This window comes from Choristoneura fumiferana, chromosome 16 (assembly GCF_025370935.1).
Source record: "Choristoneura fumiferana chromosome 16, NRCan_CFum_1, whole genome shotgun sequence".
Classification (NCBI taxonomy): domain Eukaryota; kingdom Metazoa; phylum Arthropoda; class Insecta; order Lepidoptera; family Tortricidae; genus Choristoneura; species Choristoneura fumiferana.
The window spans coordinates 4,064,918-4,081,014 of record NC_133487.1 but is presented as its reverse complement, the minus strand read 5'-3'; the positions used below and the strand labels follow the sequence as shown (position 1 = coordinate 4,081,014).

At 37.1% G+C, this 16,097-nt stretch overlaps 1 protein-coding gene across 2 annotated transcripts in view; it reads left to right on the top strand.

Moving 5' to 3' along the window:
* Window positions 1-14,967, top strand: part of LOC141436082 (pickpocket protein 28-like) — a 29,567-nt gene extending 14,600 nt beyond the window's left edge. For both annotated transcript variants that reach the window (XM_074098929.1, XM_074098928.1), the window contains exons 4-14: window positions 1,657-1,736; window positions 2,881-2,995; window positions 5,089-5,240; window positions 6,164-6,278; window positions 6,725-6,820; window positions 7,178-7,317; window positions 7,971-8,101; window positions 10,061-10,126; window positions 11,117-11,288; window positions 12,939-13,106; window positions 14,037-14,967. In XM_074098929.1, the coding sequence (XP_073955030.1) occupies window positions 1,657-1,736; window positions 2,881-2,995; window positions 5,089-5,240; window positions 6,164-6,278; window positions 6,725-6,820; window positions 7,178-7,317; window positions 7,971-8,101; window positions 10,061-10,126; window positions 11,117-11,288; window positions 12,939-13,106; window positions 14,037-14,100 (1,299 nt within the window). In that variant the 3' untranslated portion in view covers window positions 14,101-14,967. The remainder of the gene's footprint in view (window positions 1-1,656; window positions 1,737-2,880; window positions 2,996-5,088; window positions 5,241-6,163; window positions 6,279-6,724; window positions 6,821-7,177; window positions 7,318-7,970; window positions 8,102-10,060; window positions 10,127-11,116; window positions 11,289-12,938; window positions 13,107-14,036) is intronic.
* Window positions 14,968-16,097: the final 1,130 nt, after the last annotated feature.

The following is a 16,097-nucleotide window of genomic DNA, read 5'->3' as shown; positions in this document are numbered from 1 at the left end:
TTAGCCCACTCGTCCTTAGGGGTCTCTTCGACGGCCTTTTGAAACGCACCCACTGCTTCCTCGGTGTTCATAAAAAGTTTTCCTTGAAGTTTTTCTTTTATTTTCGGGAATAAATAAAAATCGCAAGGTGCGAGGTCGGGGCTATACGGCAGGTGACCCAGTAATTCCACGTCTGACGTCACTAAATAGTCGATCGTTCGCCTGGCGGTGTGCGACGAGGCGTTGTCGTGGTAAAGAAGGATCCTACTTCGAGGTCGTTTCTCTCGAACTTTTTCCAATACAAGTGGCAAACAATTGTTAGTGTACCACTCTGCAGTAACTGTTTTTTGATCCTCTAAAACAATTGTCGCATTTTTTTCCCACGCTTCGACCTCTCTTCACTTTAGTTGGCAACTCCTCGAAAGGAAACACCCATTGAGCAGACTGTCTCTTGGTTTCTGGATCATAACAGTAAACCCAGCTTTCGTCACCCGTAAGTATGTCGAAAACAGCATTTGAGTCACCTCTGTTAAATCTTTGAATCATTTCACGGCACCAAATAACCCGACGGAGTTTTTGGGCCTTGGTCAAATTATGAGGTATCCACCTCGCACAAAGCTTCCTGACCGCTAAATGTTCATGGAGGATTTTATGCACTTGACTCATACCGATGCCTAAGCTTGTCCGAATCTGCTGATATGTCACTCTTTTGTCAGTCTCTATCATACGCCGCACAACACTGATGCTATTTTCAGTCGTCGCCGTAGAAGACCGTCCCTCACGCAGATCATCGGTGAGATTAGTGCGACCACGTTTAAACTCATTAAACCAGTTTTAAATGGTCGCACGAGATGGGGCTTCATCATGAAAGGCCAATCGAAGTCTATCATAGCTTTCTTGTTGACTTAAATGACATCGAAAGTCATAAAAAATCATTGCACGAAAATTTTCTCGCGTTAAATTCATGTTGACGTGACACAGACAATTTTCAATTTGCCGCCAAATCGTAAAACAAATGACAAATGAATGAAATACATACTCAGTAATATTGGCAAAGAGTTCCATTTTCAAAATTTAAACTTACCTTTTTTACTAATATATATTGTTTACAAGTGGCCAATTCTAAAAACTTTCAGTGTCGACCTCGATACAAAAAATCTGTGCGCTAAAGCACCAATGAAGGACCGCTTCGTCACCACACCAGTTTACAAAAAGTTATTTTTTATTTATTTCATTTTTAATAAAAACTTTTTGCTGACTAAACTTGCATTGTCATCTAAACTAACTTTCCTTACCAAATTTCAAGTCCATGCCATTAACTCTTGAGGAGTAAAGTTCCCTTTCCTGCGAAGACGATCCTGGCCGGACAACCATAATTTCACTACTAGATTAATCCATTGGCACCGGACTTACATAACTATGTCAAATTTTAATTCAATCTGACTACTGGAAGTGGATCGAAATTCAGTTGCAAGATTTGACCATATAGGTAGTTAAATAAAATTTTGTAATAATAAAAAGAAATTTAAAAATATAATATTTCATTTATGTACCTCTTATTAAGTAATAGTTCTGTAGTGTTCATTTACAACCTCAAAAGCATTCTTCTTTAGAACTTGTTGAACACTCGCAGGAGGGTTTTTTTTTCCCTCATTCTAAAATGTTTTTTGATTTCAGGTGCCGTTTCCATCTGTTACAATCTGTCCTCATTCAAAATTGAAGAAATCTATTTGCAGTGAAGATAGTTACAGTGATATGTAATAGAAACGTTACTTTGATAATTATGCTAAATATTTTAAAAATAAGTTTATCAATACGAGAAAGAAAAAAAAAAGTCTATCTGCCTGCTTAGGTGGTGTGTAGAGTGGTAAAGCTACTGTGATGATAAAGAGCAGCAAAGTAGCTAGTAGATTTTCCACAGGAACAATAGGCATTAGGCATTTTTGACTTATTTGAACCACCATTTTATTACTATATAAGGTGTTCATTAAATAACTGAAAACCAGAAAGTAGTTTGCTCAGAATCGAAAGTAGAATCGATTACAATATGTTTTAAATTAGGTTGTGTTTGTGTTTTTAAATCCCTTATTTACTGGTCTAAAAGTTACGACTGCAACAGGCGCTAATGAAATATTTTAGCGAGGTTGCATACTATTTCGATAATTTAATACTGGCCATTTTGCTGTCAATGTGTGATTTTCTTCTAAAAACGTCAAAACGCAACTGACAAATAAAAAATATGAGTGTAGAGTTAGAAATGAAGTAGATTTACTAACTTGGCAAAACACACGAATAACTTTTAAAACAATGAAGGTATTCAAAAATAAATGCAATCGACTGACTTAAAATTAAAAAAAATTTTGGGGTGTCAGATTTTCAGTTATTTAATTAATACCTTGTATACGGACACCATAATTATATACTTTAAGTTCTAATATATCGTACAGTTAATCAATTTTATTTTCAGATCCGTGTCGCAATGGTATTTTACGTCATTATGATAAACATAAATAAAGATAAATAAAATAATTTACTATGATAAGATTCCATTGTAGCCAAGGATTTACATTGATTAACTCTGCCTTCTGGTACACGCAAGCACGCCTTTGGACTTCTTTGTTTCATCATTATCATCATCTTGTCAGTCGTACGCAGGACGTCCACTGTTGGACATAGGCCTCCCCCATAGGCCTCAAGTTGTTTCGATTGGAAGTGGCCTGCACCCACTGTGTACTGCGGCTTGAGCCAGAAGCACGGTTCTCGGCCACTCTCATCCAGTTCTTGCCAGCCACTTTGCGAAGATCATCGCTCCACCTAGTCTGAGGGCGTCCCACGCCACGCTTGCCGATCCGCGGTCTCTATTCGAGAACTTTTCGACTTTGACTTGAGATTCTTTTACAGCAAAAGTCCAATAGTCAAGAAGCTGTTCGAAGCTGGTTGTCTTGTTCTTGGGGTACCGAACGATAGAACACCAGAAAAATTCAATGTGGAAACCGTAAGGAGAATATATGACGAGGTATATCTATTATATAAAGATTTGTCGACGCGCCTAATAGAGGCTTCGGGCGACCAGAGGGCTGGCCACTATTTCGCACAGCGAATAAGTATCGCTGTACAGCGAGGAAATACGGCCAGCCTTCTGGGCACCTTGCCCATTGACGGTGATTTAAGCCAAATTGTCTAGCTATAGTTTAAGTTTTATTATGTTTTTTTTTTGTTTATTATTTTTATCATTTATTATTATTTAATATGTAAGTTGCCTATCTAAAAACGTAACAGTAAAAATTCAGAAAGGTTGTCTCGTCTGAACATCCGTGTTAAGGGTGCGCCGAGCTTTTAGCGCATTTATTTCATTCATTTAACCACTCATTCATTACTAGCAAAGATTTTGTTAGCTTTAGCATGAAAACACAATGTATTAGATTGTTTAGTGCGATTGTCAAGTCAATCTATTTATTTAAAACATAAAAGATTTTTAATATTCATATGGTAATTATTAAGATGTTATAAGGTTAGCTAACTACGTAATAACTTAAGACAGCAAGACCCTTAAGTAGGGACTGAATAATTAAACTACTTGATATTATATGGATCTCACAACTTTTTTCGGTAGAAGAAATGAGTTGCGACGAAACTTTGACTATTTATCATTCTGAAACTAATGGTTCAAATTGAATGAAATTTAAAATACTTATACCGTGTTTATACGATGCCTGCTTGTTTACTGAAAACTCAAGCTTCTAGTTTTATTCACATCGTAGTTATAGGGGTTCGAAAATGGCCTGAACTGCTTCGAGAAAAGGATGGTATGTAGCCGTGCCGCTTTTTGCTCGACTTGGCGAGGGCACTGCCTTGCCCCCAGATATTATACCCTTGGCGTCGTTAATATTACGCGACAGGTCATATTATATTATATTTTTAGGGTTCCGGAGCCAAAATGGCAAAAACAGAACCCTTATAGTTTCGCCATGTCTGTCTGTCTGTCTGTCTGTCCGTCCGCGGCTCTGCTCGCGGACTATCAATGCTAGAAAGCTGTAATTTTGCACGAATATATAAGTAAACTATGCCGATTTTTTTCAGGGTCCCACCCATATACGTAAAGTGGGGGTGATTTTTTTTTCTCATCCAACCCTATAGTGTGGGGTATCGTTGGATAGGTCTTTTAAAACCATTAGGGGTTTGCTACGACGATTTTTTCGATTCAGTGACATATTTGCGAAATATTCAACTTTAAAGTGCAAATTTTCATTAAAATCGAGCGTCCCCCCTCCCCTCTAAAATCTAAACCGGTGGGTGGAAAAATTTGAAAAAATTCAGGATGGTAGTAAGTATATCAAACTTTCAAGGAAAACTATAACGGTTAAGTTTGCTTGAGAATTATTAGTGGTTTAAGAGTAAATAGCAGCCTAAGGTATAAAATATACCTAAACTAGGGAAGATTCCGTATAAAATACGAAATCCTTAGAAAAATATTACTTAATTTTTTCGTAATGGCTACGGAACTCTATTTCGGGCGTGTCCGACACGCTCTTGGCCGGTTTTTTAAATATGAAATTGCTTTAGTAATACCAAGAAAATACCTAAAAACGCGTGCGTTCCGACCAAGCTGTCCTTGCGCTTTGCGGTACCAATCCTTATCCGCTTTTTGTCACAAATAAAAAAAATTGCGCTAAAAGCTCGGTGTTAATAGTTTTATACGATTATTTTAGTGATTGATAAACGTAACGTAATTGACAGAATATGGTTTGGCAAATTAGTTTGTGACACATAGAGATCATATCAATCAGCGTCGCTTGTTGCTGCAACTTGCATATAATAAAACAAGACTAAAACATATACAAGATAGCTCTACGCAAACATAAGTTCATCGATGGGCAGTTATTGGATGTCAAGCCAAACAAATAGTAGAAAATAGGGAAAGTTTAGTACCGTGAAGTCAGTGCTTTGATTAATTAATTTTAGTAGTAATACAATAAATATAAATACCAACCGAAAACGGCATTTCCCCTCTGATCATGGGAGTAGCACCGACAAATTGGCCAAGCTATATGTCTAATATTTTTATTAATACGAGTAATTTAGTAATTAAACAAATATTTCTGCTTTTAGGTCTCACCAACTGTAAGACAAATATTTCATATTTGCTATTTCTACGGACACCTTAGCAATTGCGTTGAACTATTTAAACCAGTGCTTACCTTAGAAGGTGTGTGTTATACGATGAATTCGTTAGCAGCTAATGAAATACTACGAAATGATAGGTAAATGTTCAGTATTTTGTACTGTATTTAATGAAACCCTTTACTGTTACGAATAGTATTCTAAAATAAGTTTTTTGTTAAAAAAAACCATTTTTATTACAAGCTTTTTTGCAGACTGTACTTCTTGTTGACTGTACTTTAATTGTCATCCAAACTATGTACATTTCCGTACCAAATTTTAACTCGATGCCATAAACCGTTGAGGAGTTCCGTCCTGCAGAGACGATTTTGCCTGGACCACCAGGATGTCACTGCCAGATTATTGAATTGTCGCCAGATTTACACAAGTCCAAATTTCAAGTTAATCAGACTACTGAAAGTGGGTCAAATTCAACTTGCAAGACTTGACCCGCACATACATTACGAGTACTTATAGTAACATACATACATTGCATGTTAAATAATAGCTTGTAATAAAAGATCATTTTCACTTCTCATGGTCATAAAGTTCGTATTTATTTTATCCTGTATCTAGGCAGATCTAGGCGACATAAAACGACTTTTAATGCTCTAGTGAAGTAAAAACTCTTCGTCTAAGACCAAGGCATTCAGGTGTCAACAGCCATGAACAAGAAAGTTTCTATACCTATATTTTTGCTATAAATTTTAATATTATAAAAAACTAAAAATCCATTAAATCAATCAAAATAAAAATTTATAATTATAAAGCAATGCATGTACAATAGAAGGTACCTTACCTAGTAAGTGAACAATTGTTTCCACTGTTGATGTTTAATTCTTCTCAATCGAAGTGAAAAGCAGAGTGTAAAACTCGAGCATTAAACCCATTTTCCCCTCGACGTGTCTATCCACCCTCGCTTTACCGGTTCGGGTGGCTATATGAACGTCTTGGGTAAAATGGCTCGTTTTATGCTCTTATTGTACAATCTACTATTGTTTATAAATGTTCATCCTTGTTCAAGCATACAAAGTGACTATTCTTATATGCGTACATCGCAACAGAGTGTGGGCTGGTCCCATTCTGGTGGTTACTCTCACTTAAATACCAGCGATGATGTCTATCCCAGACCAGGAAGAGTAAGTATTACTGGTTGATGTATTTTTATCAACCGATTTTATATCGTCATGCAATGAAGTTTGTACGTACAAGTACATTAAAGTTTCCAGCATCATGATAGGAAGTAACTTTATTGTGTGACAAACCGAGTTGTAGAAGATTTTTTTAAAATATGTTAAAAATACGAAGATACATTAGTTTTTAATTATAAAGTAGACGGAGAGATCCGACATGTGTCTATTATATATGTAATAAAATATGACACTATGTACATTCTATTTTTGTAGAAAGAGATAAAATGCAAGTTGCATGTTTTCCAGTCAAAGTCAAAATATTTTATTCAATTTAGGCTATAACAAGCAAGCAGTTTTGTATTACGTCAGAGTATTTAAGAGAAAATTCGTGTTACAGATTCCTTCTTTGCAATCCCTTACCAGTAAAAAACGGCAATATTATGAATTTTCAGCGCACCGTCTTCACTTTTCAAAATGTATGGATAATTCTCAGACAGGAACGTGAAAGTGTCGTACGCGCCTACGATTCGAACGACCACGGATTCAAAGTAAGTCAACCGAAGCCTGAGGCCAAAACCAGACGAGTAGATAAGTTCTTGATATTTTTTTTGTGTCTTCCGACCATGGTCCCATTGTCCCGAAAGCAAGCGCCGCAAACTCATGATAGTTTGTTAAAGCTGAGTATTTGTGGCGTTTGTTTATCTGAGCCTGTTCAGCAGCCGCCCCAGCTCTGAGCGTGGTGCTCTGGATGTGAGACGCGGCAAGAGTGTCGACACACGTCGCGTCCCACACCAGAGTTCGTCCCAAAGTCCAAGGCACTAAGGTGGCACCATCCGGCCTTTTTCCGTCGTCCCTCAACAAACCGCAATTTTACGTAGAGAAAACTGATGTATATTTTATCATAGGTGTACCTGCATCACCCAGCAGACTTACCTCAATCTTCAGTGTTCTACTACGCAGCTCCAAGCGAAAAGAGTATATCGTTGGGACTCAAACTAAATATAGTGAATACATCAAGCAGCCTCAGGAGTTATTCACCAGATACGTAAGCATATATATTTTTTTACTTTCGTGTGTAATTAATTTAATAACTAGCTTATGCTTGCCTTGTTCCAATATCTGGTTTCTAAAGTGATTTAAATGCGCCATCGTACAGTGGAGTCGAATTTATCCACCGAAGTTACCAATAACCGTATAACCTGTTGGCTCAGTACCGAATCGTCTATGAATCAAAATTACCACGACTACAGATGGTATACAAAACACATAATCAATTATATAAATTGCCCATTGTGTGAAGACGTTTTAAAAGTAAAAGACCCAATAGTGCCCGAATACATAAACAAATACATAAATAAATAAACGCCACGAAGGGGCACAGCCAGTAAGCACCAAGTCTAAGCATATCAATTCTCTAATGATTGAATCGTCTAAAACGGAAATTCTATACTGTCGCCCATAAATCTGAAGGCATAAATTGCACAACCTTCAAAACATATAACGTCACATAGGTCATGATGTAGAGAGATTGCGTTTGAATGGTGATAGTATGATGATTTTCGGACGCTTTGCTTTATGGCCATTCTTCTACTCCGATTAACTGTTTTTAATACAATTTGATGAACATTTTGCTATAATAGACGAATCGACACCGATTCAACCTATTGACGTTAACGAAATCAATTGTGTCCAATATAGCCGGCGTTGCTTCTTTCCTGGAGAGCGGTATTTGAGGTACTTCCACACGTACACCGACAACAACTGCAAATTGGAGTGTCTCACCAACTACACCCTACAGCTATGTGGCTGCGTCTGGTTCCATATGCCACGTTAGTGAAAATCCTATTTTTTTTTTATACGATAAGTTGTCTCTCCTTCTCTCCCTCTCTCTTTATTATTCCGGAATATTTAGGCACGCAGAGGGTCGTGGGTTCAAACCCCGGCTCGCACCTCTGAGTTTTTCGAAATTCATGTGCAAAATTACATTTGAAATTTACCACGAGCTTTGCGGTGAAGGAAAACATCGTGAGGAAACCTGCACAAACCTGCGAAGCAATTCAATGGTGTGTGTGAATTTCCCAATCCGCACTGGGCCCGCGTGGGAACTATGGCCCAAGCCCTCTTGTTCTGAGAAGAGGCCTGTGCCCAGCAGTGGGACGTATATAGGCTGGGATGATGATTTAGGCAGATCATCATCATCATATCACCCTTAGAAAGTTCACTGCTGGACATAAGCTTCAACCCTATGATGGGTGAAGCCCTAAGGGTGAGGTCTGTACCTGCAGTTGCTTCAGTTGGGATAAGCCTATATCCACCGTGAACCCGCGGATTTTCCAGGCCATCCGTCGATCTCCTTGGTGGACATCCTACACTGCGCTTTCCAATCCACGGCCATCTGTTCTCATTGCTATATGGCCTGACCATTGCCACTTCAACGAGCTAATTCGGTGTCCCTCATTCTTCTACGTACCTATCTCCTCATTTCTAATTCAGCATTTTTAATTAAGTTAATTTAACTGAAGAAAGATTATAACCAGAGATTCAACTCATATCCGGCTAGTATTCGGTGTCAATAACATACAATTTTACTATTCGGCCGAATACCGGATAGTTGCGTACTATCCGGCCGGATACCGGATAATAAAAAAACTTTTAATAATTATAAAAACTGGTGTTTAATTATGTATTTACCAATTATTGATCAGGCCCGCTGGGAACGTGCGTGCAGGGCGTGCACCGCACAAGGGTGGCATTATCAAGGGGCGGCAAAACCAGTTATTATAACGTTTTAAACTTTCGTGATTCTCACTCATAGTCAAAATACCACAAACGGGACTTATCACGCTATTATTACACAAGTAATATTTACCTCGACGTTTCGGCAACGTTACAGTTGCCGTGGTCACGAGTAGACTGAAGTGTGGGGTGTCAAGTCTGCCTAGCAGCGCGAGTTCTTCGAACTACCCGCACTTGATCACTAATAGTGCCGGCACTCGTATCACGAACTACCCGTACTTGGTCACTTTTATTAGTCACCCTATCACACCGACACACAACACTAAACACACTTCAGTCTACTCGTGACCACGGCAACTGTAACGTTGCCGAAACGTCGAGGTAAATATTACTTGTGTAATAATAGCGTGATAAGTCCCGTTTGTGGTATTTTGACTAAAACCAGTTATTGAAACGAAAATGAAACATTCTCATAATTAAATCAATTATAATCCCAAACTAAGCAAAGCTTGTACTATGGACACTAGGCAAGGGATAAACATGCTTAAATTGATAGATACATACTTAAATACACATTAATTTAAACGTCCAAGACCCGAGAACAAACACTCGTATTATTCATACAAATATCTGCCCGGCCGGAGATCGAACCCGGGACCTCAAGCTTCTTAGTCAGGTTCTCTAACCACTTGGTTTTATCCGGTCGTCAATTTGCATGAACTTGTACATGGTGCGGCTTAATCGGTTTTGCACGCGGGCGTTCAAACAGCTAGTAGCGGGCCTGTTATTGATACCACACTGAAGTAAAAAGCGCGCTTACTTTCGTTGATAGTATACAAGTCCTTGAACAAGTTGCAACCTACATTAACTGTCCTGCCGGAATTCGGTATCCGGTATTCGGTCAAACAACTATCTGCTGTATCTCTAATTATAACCGGGGTTTCCGATATGTTTTTAACGCTCAAACTTTTGTAATGGAGATAAAATTGATTTTGAAATTGAAAGTTCATAAATTTATTAAGTAACGCAATTAAAGTTAATGTTTCTTTCAGATAACAACTCCTCAATTATTTGCAGAGCAAGTAGAGCTAATCATTATTGTTTTCAACGTGCTGAAGGTAAGTTTGACTGATCACGATTTAGCTAAAAACGAAAATTGGGGAGGGGAAGAGGGTATACTTATTCCAAGGCATTAAAATTGTCTCAAATTTTTTGGTAGCATTCATTTGAAAGCTCATAATAGCCTGGTCATTCTACAGTATATTTATTCGATATAAGGCTAAGTTTTTGTATACGGCTTTTACGTGAATTTTTAGAATCTATATTTTTGAATCCACCAAAATTTTATTCCGGAAGATGGAAAAAAATGGACCTTACAATAGGTGATTTTTTTCGCAAAAATGTTAATTAGTAAATTTACTTTCAAAATATGTTTGAATAATTCAGTTTTTAGACCCGTAAGCTGAATCCACCAATATATCTAACAGGAAATAAAAAAAAAAACACTTAAGTGATTATTTCATAATTAATACGTCTAATTCCTATTAGGAGAAAAATGAAATAAGATTTTTTTGATGTCACATATTGTCAAGAAATTGGATCTTAAATAATTATTATTTAACAATCCAAAATAGATATGATTGGAAATTACGATTTTTTTAAACCGATATAAAATTAGCAGCAAAAATAAGTACAAAAATTTCAAGGCACGTTCAAAAGACATACTTAAATCTTAATTATACTTACATTCTATGCCACTATCGTAACTTAATTTTTAATTTGTACTTTTAAAAACATGAAGCCTTTTTTTAGGTTCTTTTAAAAAAATTAGTGGATTTTACATGTCTTACAAAGAACATATAAATTAAACTAATAAATTATGAAGTAAATAGGCTTATAGCAATTTTGCCAGATTTTTACAGAATTATTAAAGATTCTTTTATATAAAGTTTTGTTGTCGCGGTGATAAATTTTGGTGGATTATTGAAGAGTATATTCGCAAATTACCTACCTGACCTAATTTTTAATGCGAAAAATTGCTTTTTTCAATTAATGTTGATTTTACTTAGAGCGAACGTTTAGGTGACTGGGGTATAATTTATTTTTAGAACAATTTGATGAGCAAGAAGGTGATTACAACCGAGGTGGAAGATGTCGGTGCTATCCGTTATGTCTAAATGTTCAGTACGAAGCAGACATTGTCAAGATTTTTAACTACGACGAGAGCCAAGTAGAATATCGCAGTTTAATGCGAGGAATTATGGACTTTTCGCAGTACAGGCATGTATTTTGTTGAATTATTTAATTGTGTGCGTATTGCATATTTTTTTTATTTTTACTTTCACTAGCATCTTCAGCCTATTCGCTGGGTGCGAAGTACTAGGTAATGAAATCTATCGCAGCGCTCATAGTGTTCAAAAATAGAAATAATGTAGGCTCTGTCATATCTGGTTATTAACAAAGCAATTTGTTTAAATTTACGTAACTGCCGGACATGTCCAGCAGATACCAACAATTTTCCTTTTGAAGCGTTTTGTGGTTGATTTTTTTTTATGTGAGTGCTTTTTTAGTGTGAGTGTGAGTGATTACTACTTACCCAGTCTTCAAAATGATACTAATTTCGATCTGAAAACGATATAAATTTATTAATAGCGATACAAGAACAATTATAAATTAATACGTGATAAGTTTGATTTTTGTCATGAAGTCGAGATGAAATTTCAAAACGTCAGATCCTCAGAGCCAACAAAGTTGCGGACGCTAGGTGACGCTGATGTCGTGCACAGAGCCAATACACCTTCTATGTTTTTTGCACAAACTAATAATTATGTAGTATAGCCTGTGCTAAATAATATATTATGGTCTTCTAAAAAAGCGTCAAAAATAAGAAATTGCATTGTTTTACGGTGCATAATTATTAGCTTACTTTGACCTCTTGAATAGACGGAAGCAAAAAGATAAGTAACATGTTGTATATGAAAGAGACTTCAAAAATAAGTGAACATTATACTTACATGTAAATTTACTGAGTGAACGAGGATAGATTTTAAATTTAGGAAACAGAAAAATCTTTTTTTTGTGTGTTTTTTAATACGTACATAACCCAAAAATTTAAATGGCTCTTTCTGACTTCTTTCTAATGTTTATTTGTTTCCCTTTCATATTTTTGGGGAAAAGACACAATGTCATTGTGATCTTCAGGCCTGTCAACTAAATAGAACCTATTTTGGATTTGGCAATCAATACAATTTCCGCTTAATCAGATCAGCAACTACTAACGTACCTACTAAACTATGTATTGCCATACGCAAAATTGGCAAAGTTTTGTGTTGATGCCGCTAATAAAAATAAAGTGGAAATCAAGTTCAAAGGTTCCTTTATATATAAATACGTAGATAGGTACAAATGAAGTTATTAACATGATCGTGTCAATAACGCAGAAACTTATTTTTCACTTATCATCATGCTCGTAAAAATCGTATTTATGCTAGATCTAGGCAACATAAAATTAATTTTTATACTCTAGTGCATAAAATAAAATCTTCGTCTAAGACCAAGTCAATCAGGTGTAAACAGCCACAAGAAAATAAGTTTGAACATATTTTTTTTAATAACTTTTAATTTATATAAAACTAAAAATCAACCAAATCAATCAAAATAGATCAATAACATAAAAAAAATATAATGATATACTAATGCAAGAACAATAAAAGTTACATAGTAGGTGGAGAATTGTCTCCACTGTTGCTATTTCATTTCCTCGCCATCGAAGTGAAAAGTAGAGTGTAGAACTCGAGCAAACCCCTTTTCCTCTCGTCGTGACTATACTGGTTCGGGCTGCTATATGAACGTCTCGGGTAAAATGGCTCGTTTCATGCTCTTGTTGTAGAATCTACTATTTGTGTTTGTGTAACTTATATTTTGTTATAGGTTTACTTGCATAGAGCTATTTTATAAGGCCCCGAAGTTTGTGGCGATGCATCACTCGGAGCTATTCGGGACGACGGATTTTCTGGCAAACTGCGGCGGGCTGCTCGGTCTCTTCCTCGGCTGCTCCTTTCTCAGCATCGTCGAGATCATCTACTTCTTTACACTGAGGTTGCTAACTTTATGTTTTACTAGGCACTGCATTCATCATCATCATCATATCAGCCGTAGGAGGGACACTGTTGGGCATATGCTTAACTTGCAGACCTCTAGTTGCTTTGGTTGGAATCGGCCTGCATTTACCGTGAACGCGGCTTTAACCAGATCATCCGTCCATGTCGTTGGTGGACTACTTTGCGCTTGCTGAGCCATTCGAGAACTTTTTGGTCCCAACAGCTATCGCCCTTCATTAAGAACACACTACGTTTAGGCACTACATTTAGATTGATATATTATTTTATATGAGATAACGATATTTTGACGCAGATATTTTGATGCACATAAGGTGACTCGGGGCTATTGTAGCTGGGGAATATTGCATCTGAGCCGTCTGATGGTGTCCTAACGACGCCATGTTCTTCTCGGCCGTTTTACGTTGTGTTCGCCAGAAGACTGTCTTCGCACAACACCATGTTCGCCATGTTCGTCGTGGTAAGGACGCCATCAGACGGTGCAGATACAATATCCCCCCAGCTACAATAGCCCCGGGTTACCTTATCACGATCACAGTATCCTCCTGGAAATTCTTCAATCTACCCGTGATCATTATGCGTGGAACTGCGCAGAAATATCGGGAGCTTATTAAAGAAACACGGTCTATATCCCGTAACAAGATTTAACCAATGTCAGTAATCATGTATAATTGAAAACCGGTACATTAAGATTGTCACGCAGATCTTCAACGGCAAGAAATCCTGATCTGAATCCTGAGTATCCTGGTGATTACTACGGAGTAATCTGTGACTTGCCGACGCGTGCGTTCATCTCAACGCAAGAAAGCTATATCAAGTCTCTCGATCCATTGGTTTATGTTGAGCTCCTTATCAGGTTCCTTTATAAGGTTTAGATTTATTTTTTGACAACTATTCATTGTTTTTCCAGACTGAGCTGCTCTTTTCGCCGAAATACGCAACAAACCGAGTATATAATTGAGAAGAATGAATAGATGCCTACAACTGACACCGAGAATACAACTGAGAAGAATGAATAGGTGCCTACAACTGAAAGCGAGAATACAACCGAGAAGAATGAATAGGTGCCTACAACTGAGACCGAGAATACAACTGAGAAGAATGAATAGGTGCCTACAACTGAAACCAAGAATACAACTGAGAGGAATGAATAGGTGCCTACAACTGAAACCAATAATACAACTGAGAAGAATGAACAGGTGCCTACATCTGAAACCGAGAATATAACTGAAAGTTCCTATCTCGGGCCTTTGAATTAGACGCCTACAATTGTTTTTACGTTTTTTTAGGTTTCGTATTTAGATATTAATGGCAAAGATGTATTGAAAAATGCTATCATAATTTTATTTATCTTGCTGTCTCATCTAGCTTACTGAAGTTTAATGAAGCTAATTGAGATAACAAGATAAATACGAACTTATCCGATAAAATACGACGGAAAAACATTATTCAATACATCTGATCCTTATTTTTAAGCGTTCGCACGACAGTGGGTCTTGTCACGGGGCCATATTTAAAACTGTAATACCTTTAGCTTAAAATTTCCATGCACTGTGTATTGTTATTCTATTATACCTAGTGCGCTAGTGCCATCCACGAAGACGCGTGATTTTTGAGAGAAGTTTCCCTGCCGGCCGCGCGGCTGCGTTAGGTATTCGTTTGGGCTGCCTTTATCGCTCGTGACATAAGCGCTCGCAGCCGTCCCCCCGATGCCTTCCGCAACTACGTCCGTAATTTCTATCGAGATAGATGTAGGCTTTTCAATATTTAGGTTTTGTTGTTCTCATATTATACGAAAAGTATAGCACATAAATCAATGATATTTTATAATCAAGATATTCATTATACATTGTTTTTCGTTTTGTAGAGCTTTATTCGTGTTTATCATGTAAGTTGACATTTTAACGACGAACTCTTGATCTGATATTACACATTTATATGAAAATCTGAAAAACAACAGGCCTAGATAATTACGTCTAGTCCATACTTACAAAATTTTATCTATTTCTGTTGCCTAGTTTTCAAATGAGACCGGAACTACGTTTGTATGGAGAATGGAACGAAGAGACTTCTCTTAATGACATTGTAATAAGAACCACGGCACGCGTCATCGTGAATGACTACCTATACGTAGTAACTTAATGTCATAAACGTATGCACACGTAAACAAGTCTTATAAATTTTATTAAATATTGTGTCTTATGTAAAGACGTTTATAAACGTTATAATGTCAGTTCCATTGTACCTACTCTTTGTGTCTATGTAAACATTAAATCGTTAATAAATAAAGACTTTCATTAACTGTAATGGATTCTAATTTATCTTCACTTTTTCAGTCGTCAATAATGTACATATGATCAAATGTAAAGTCGTCGTAGCCTAGTGGTTTGATCTATGCCTATCAAGCAGAGGGTCGCGGGTTCTAGCCTGGTATCGGATCTCAGAGTTTTTCGAAACTTATAGAAATTTAACATTTAGCTTTACGTAAAAGGACGCAGTGACCCAAAATGGGTCTTGGCCTCCAATCCAACACCAGATTACGCTAAACCTTGATATTCACTTCTCATTCGTTTCAAAGGAAGTTCCCAATCCACATAGCCCACGAGGAAGTAGTTCTAAGAGAAAGCCTTTATGCAGTGGGACGTATAAGGAGATGATCGGATTATTTTTTTAATTTATTCGAGTGACTTAGATAAACCAGATGGCCAGTACTTGCTTCGTTTTTGGCCCGGGTAAGATTGTGTCGTGGACCATTTTCATGACGAAAATGTTACGTTTTTAGTCTACGTGGTCTTAGTTCTATGCTTTTTCCGCATAGAAGGTGGCGCCATTCTCTTTATTCCAGTTTGTGTATTGACCATTTCGCCGATGCGATTTTGTTATATCTGTGTCTGGTTGGAAAAAACTACTTACCGCGAAAACTTTGAAATTTTTGTAGAGCGTAAATCATAAACGATTAAAATAAATTGAT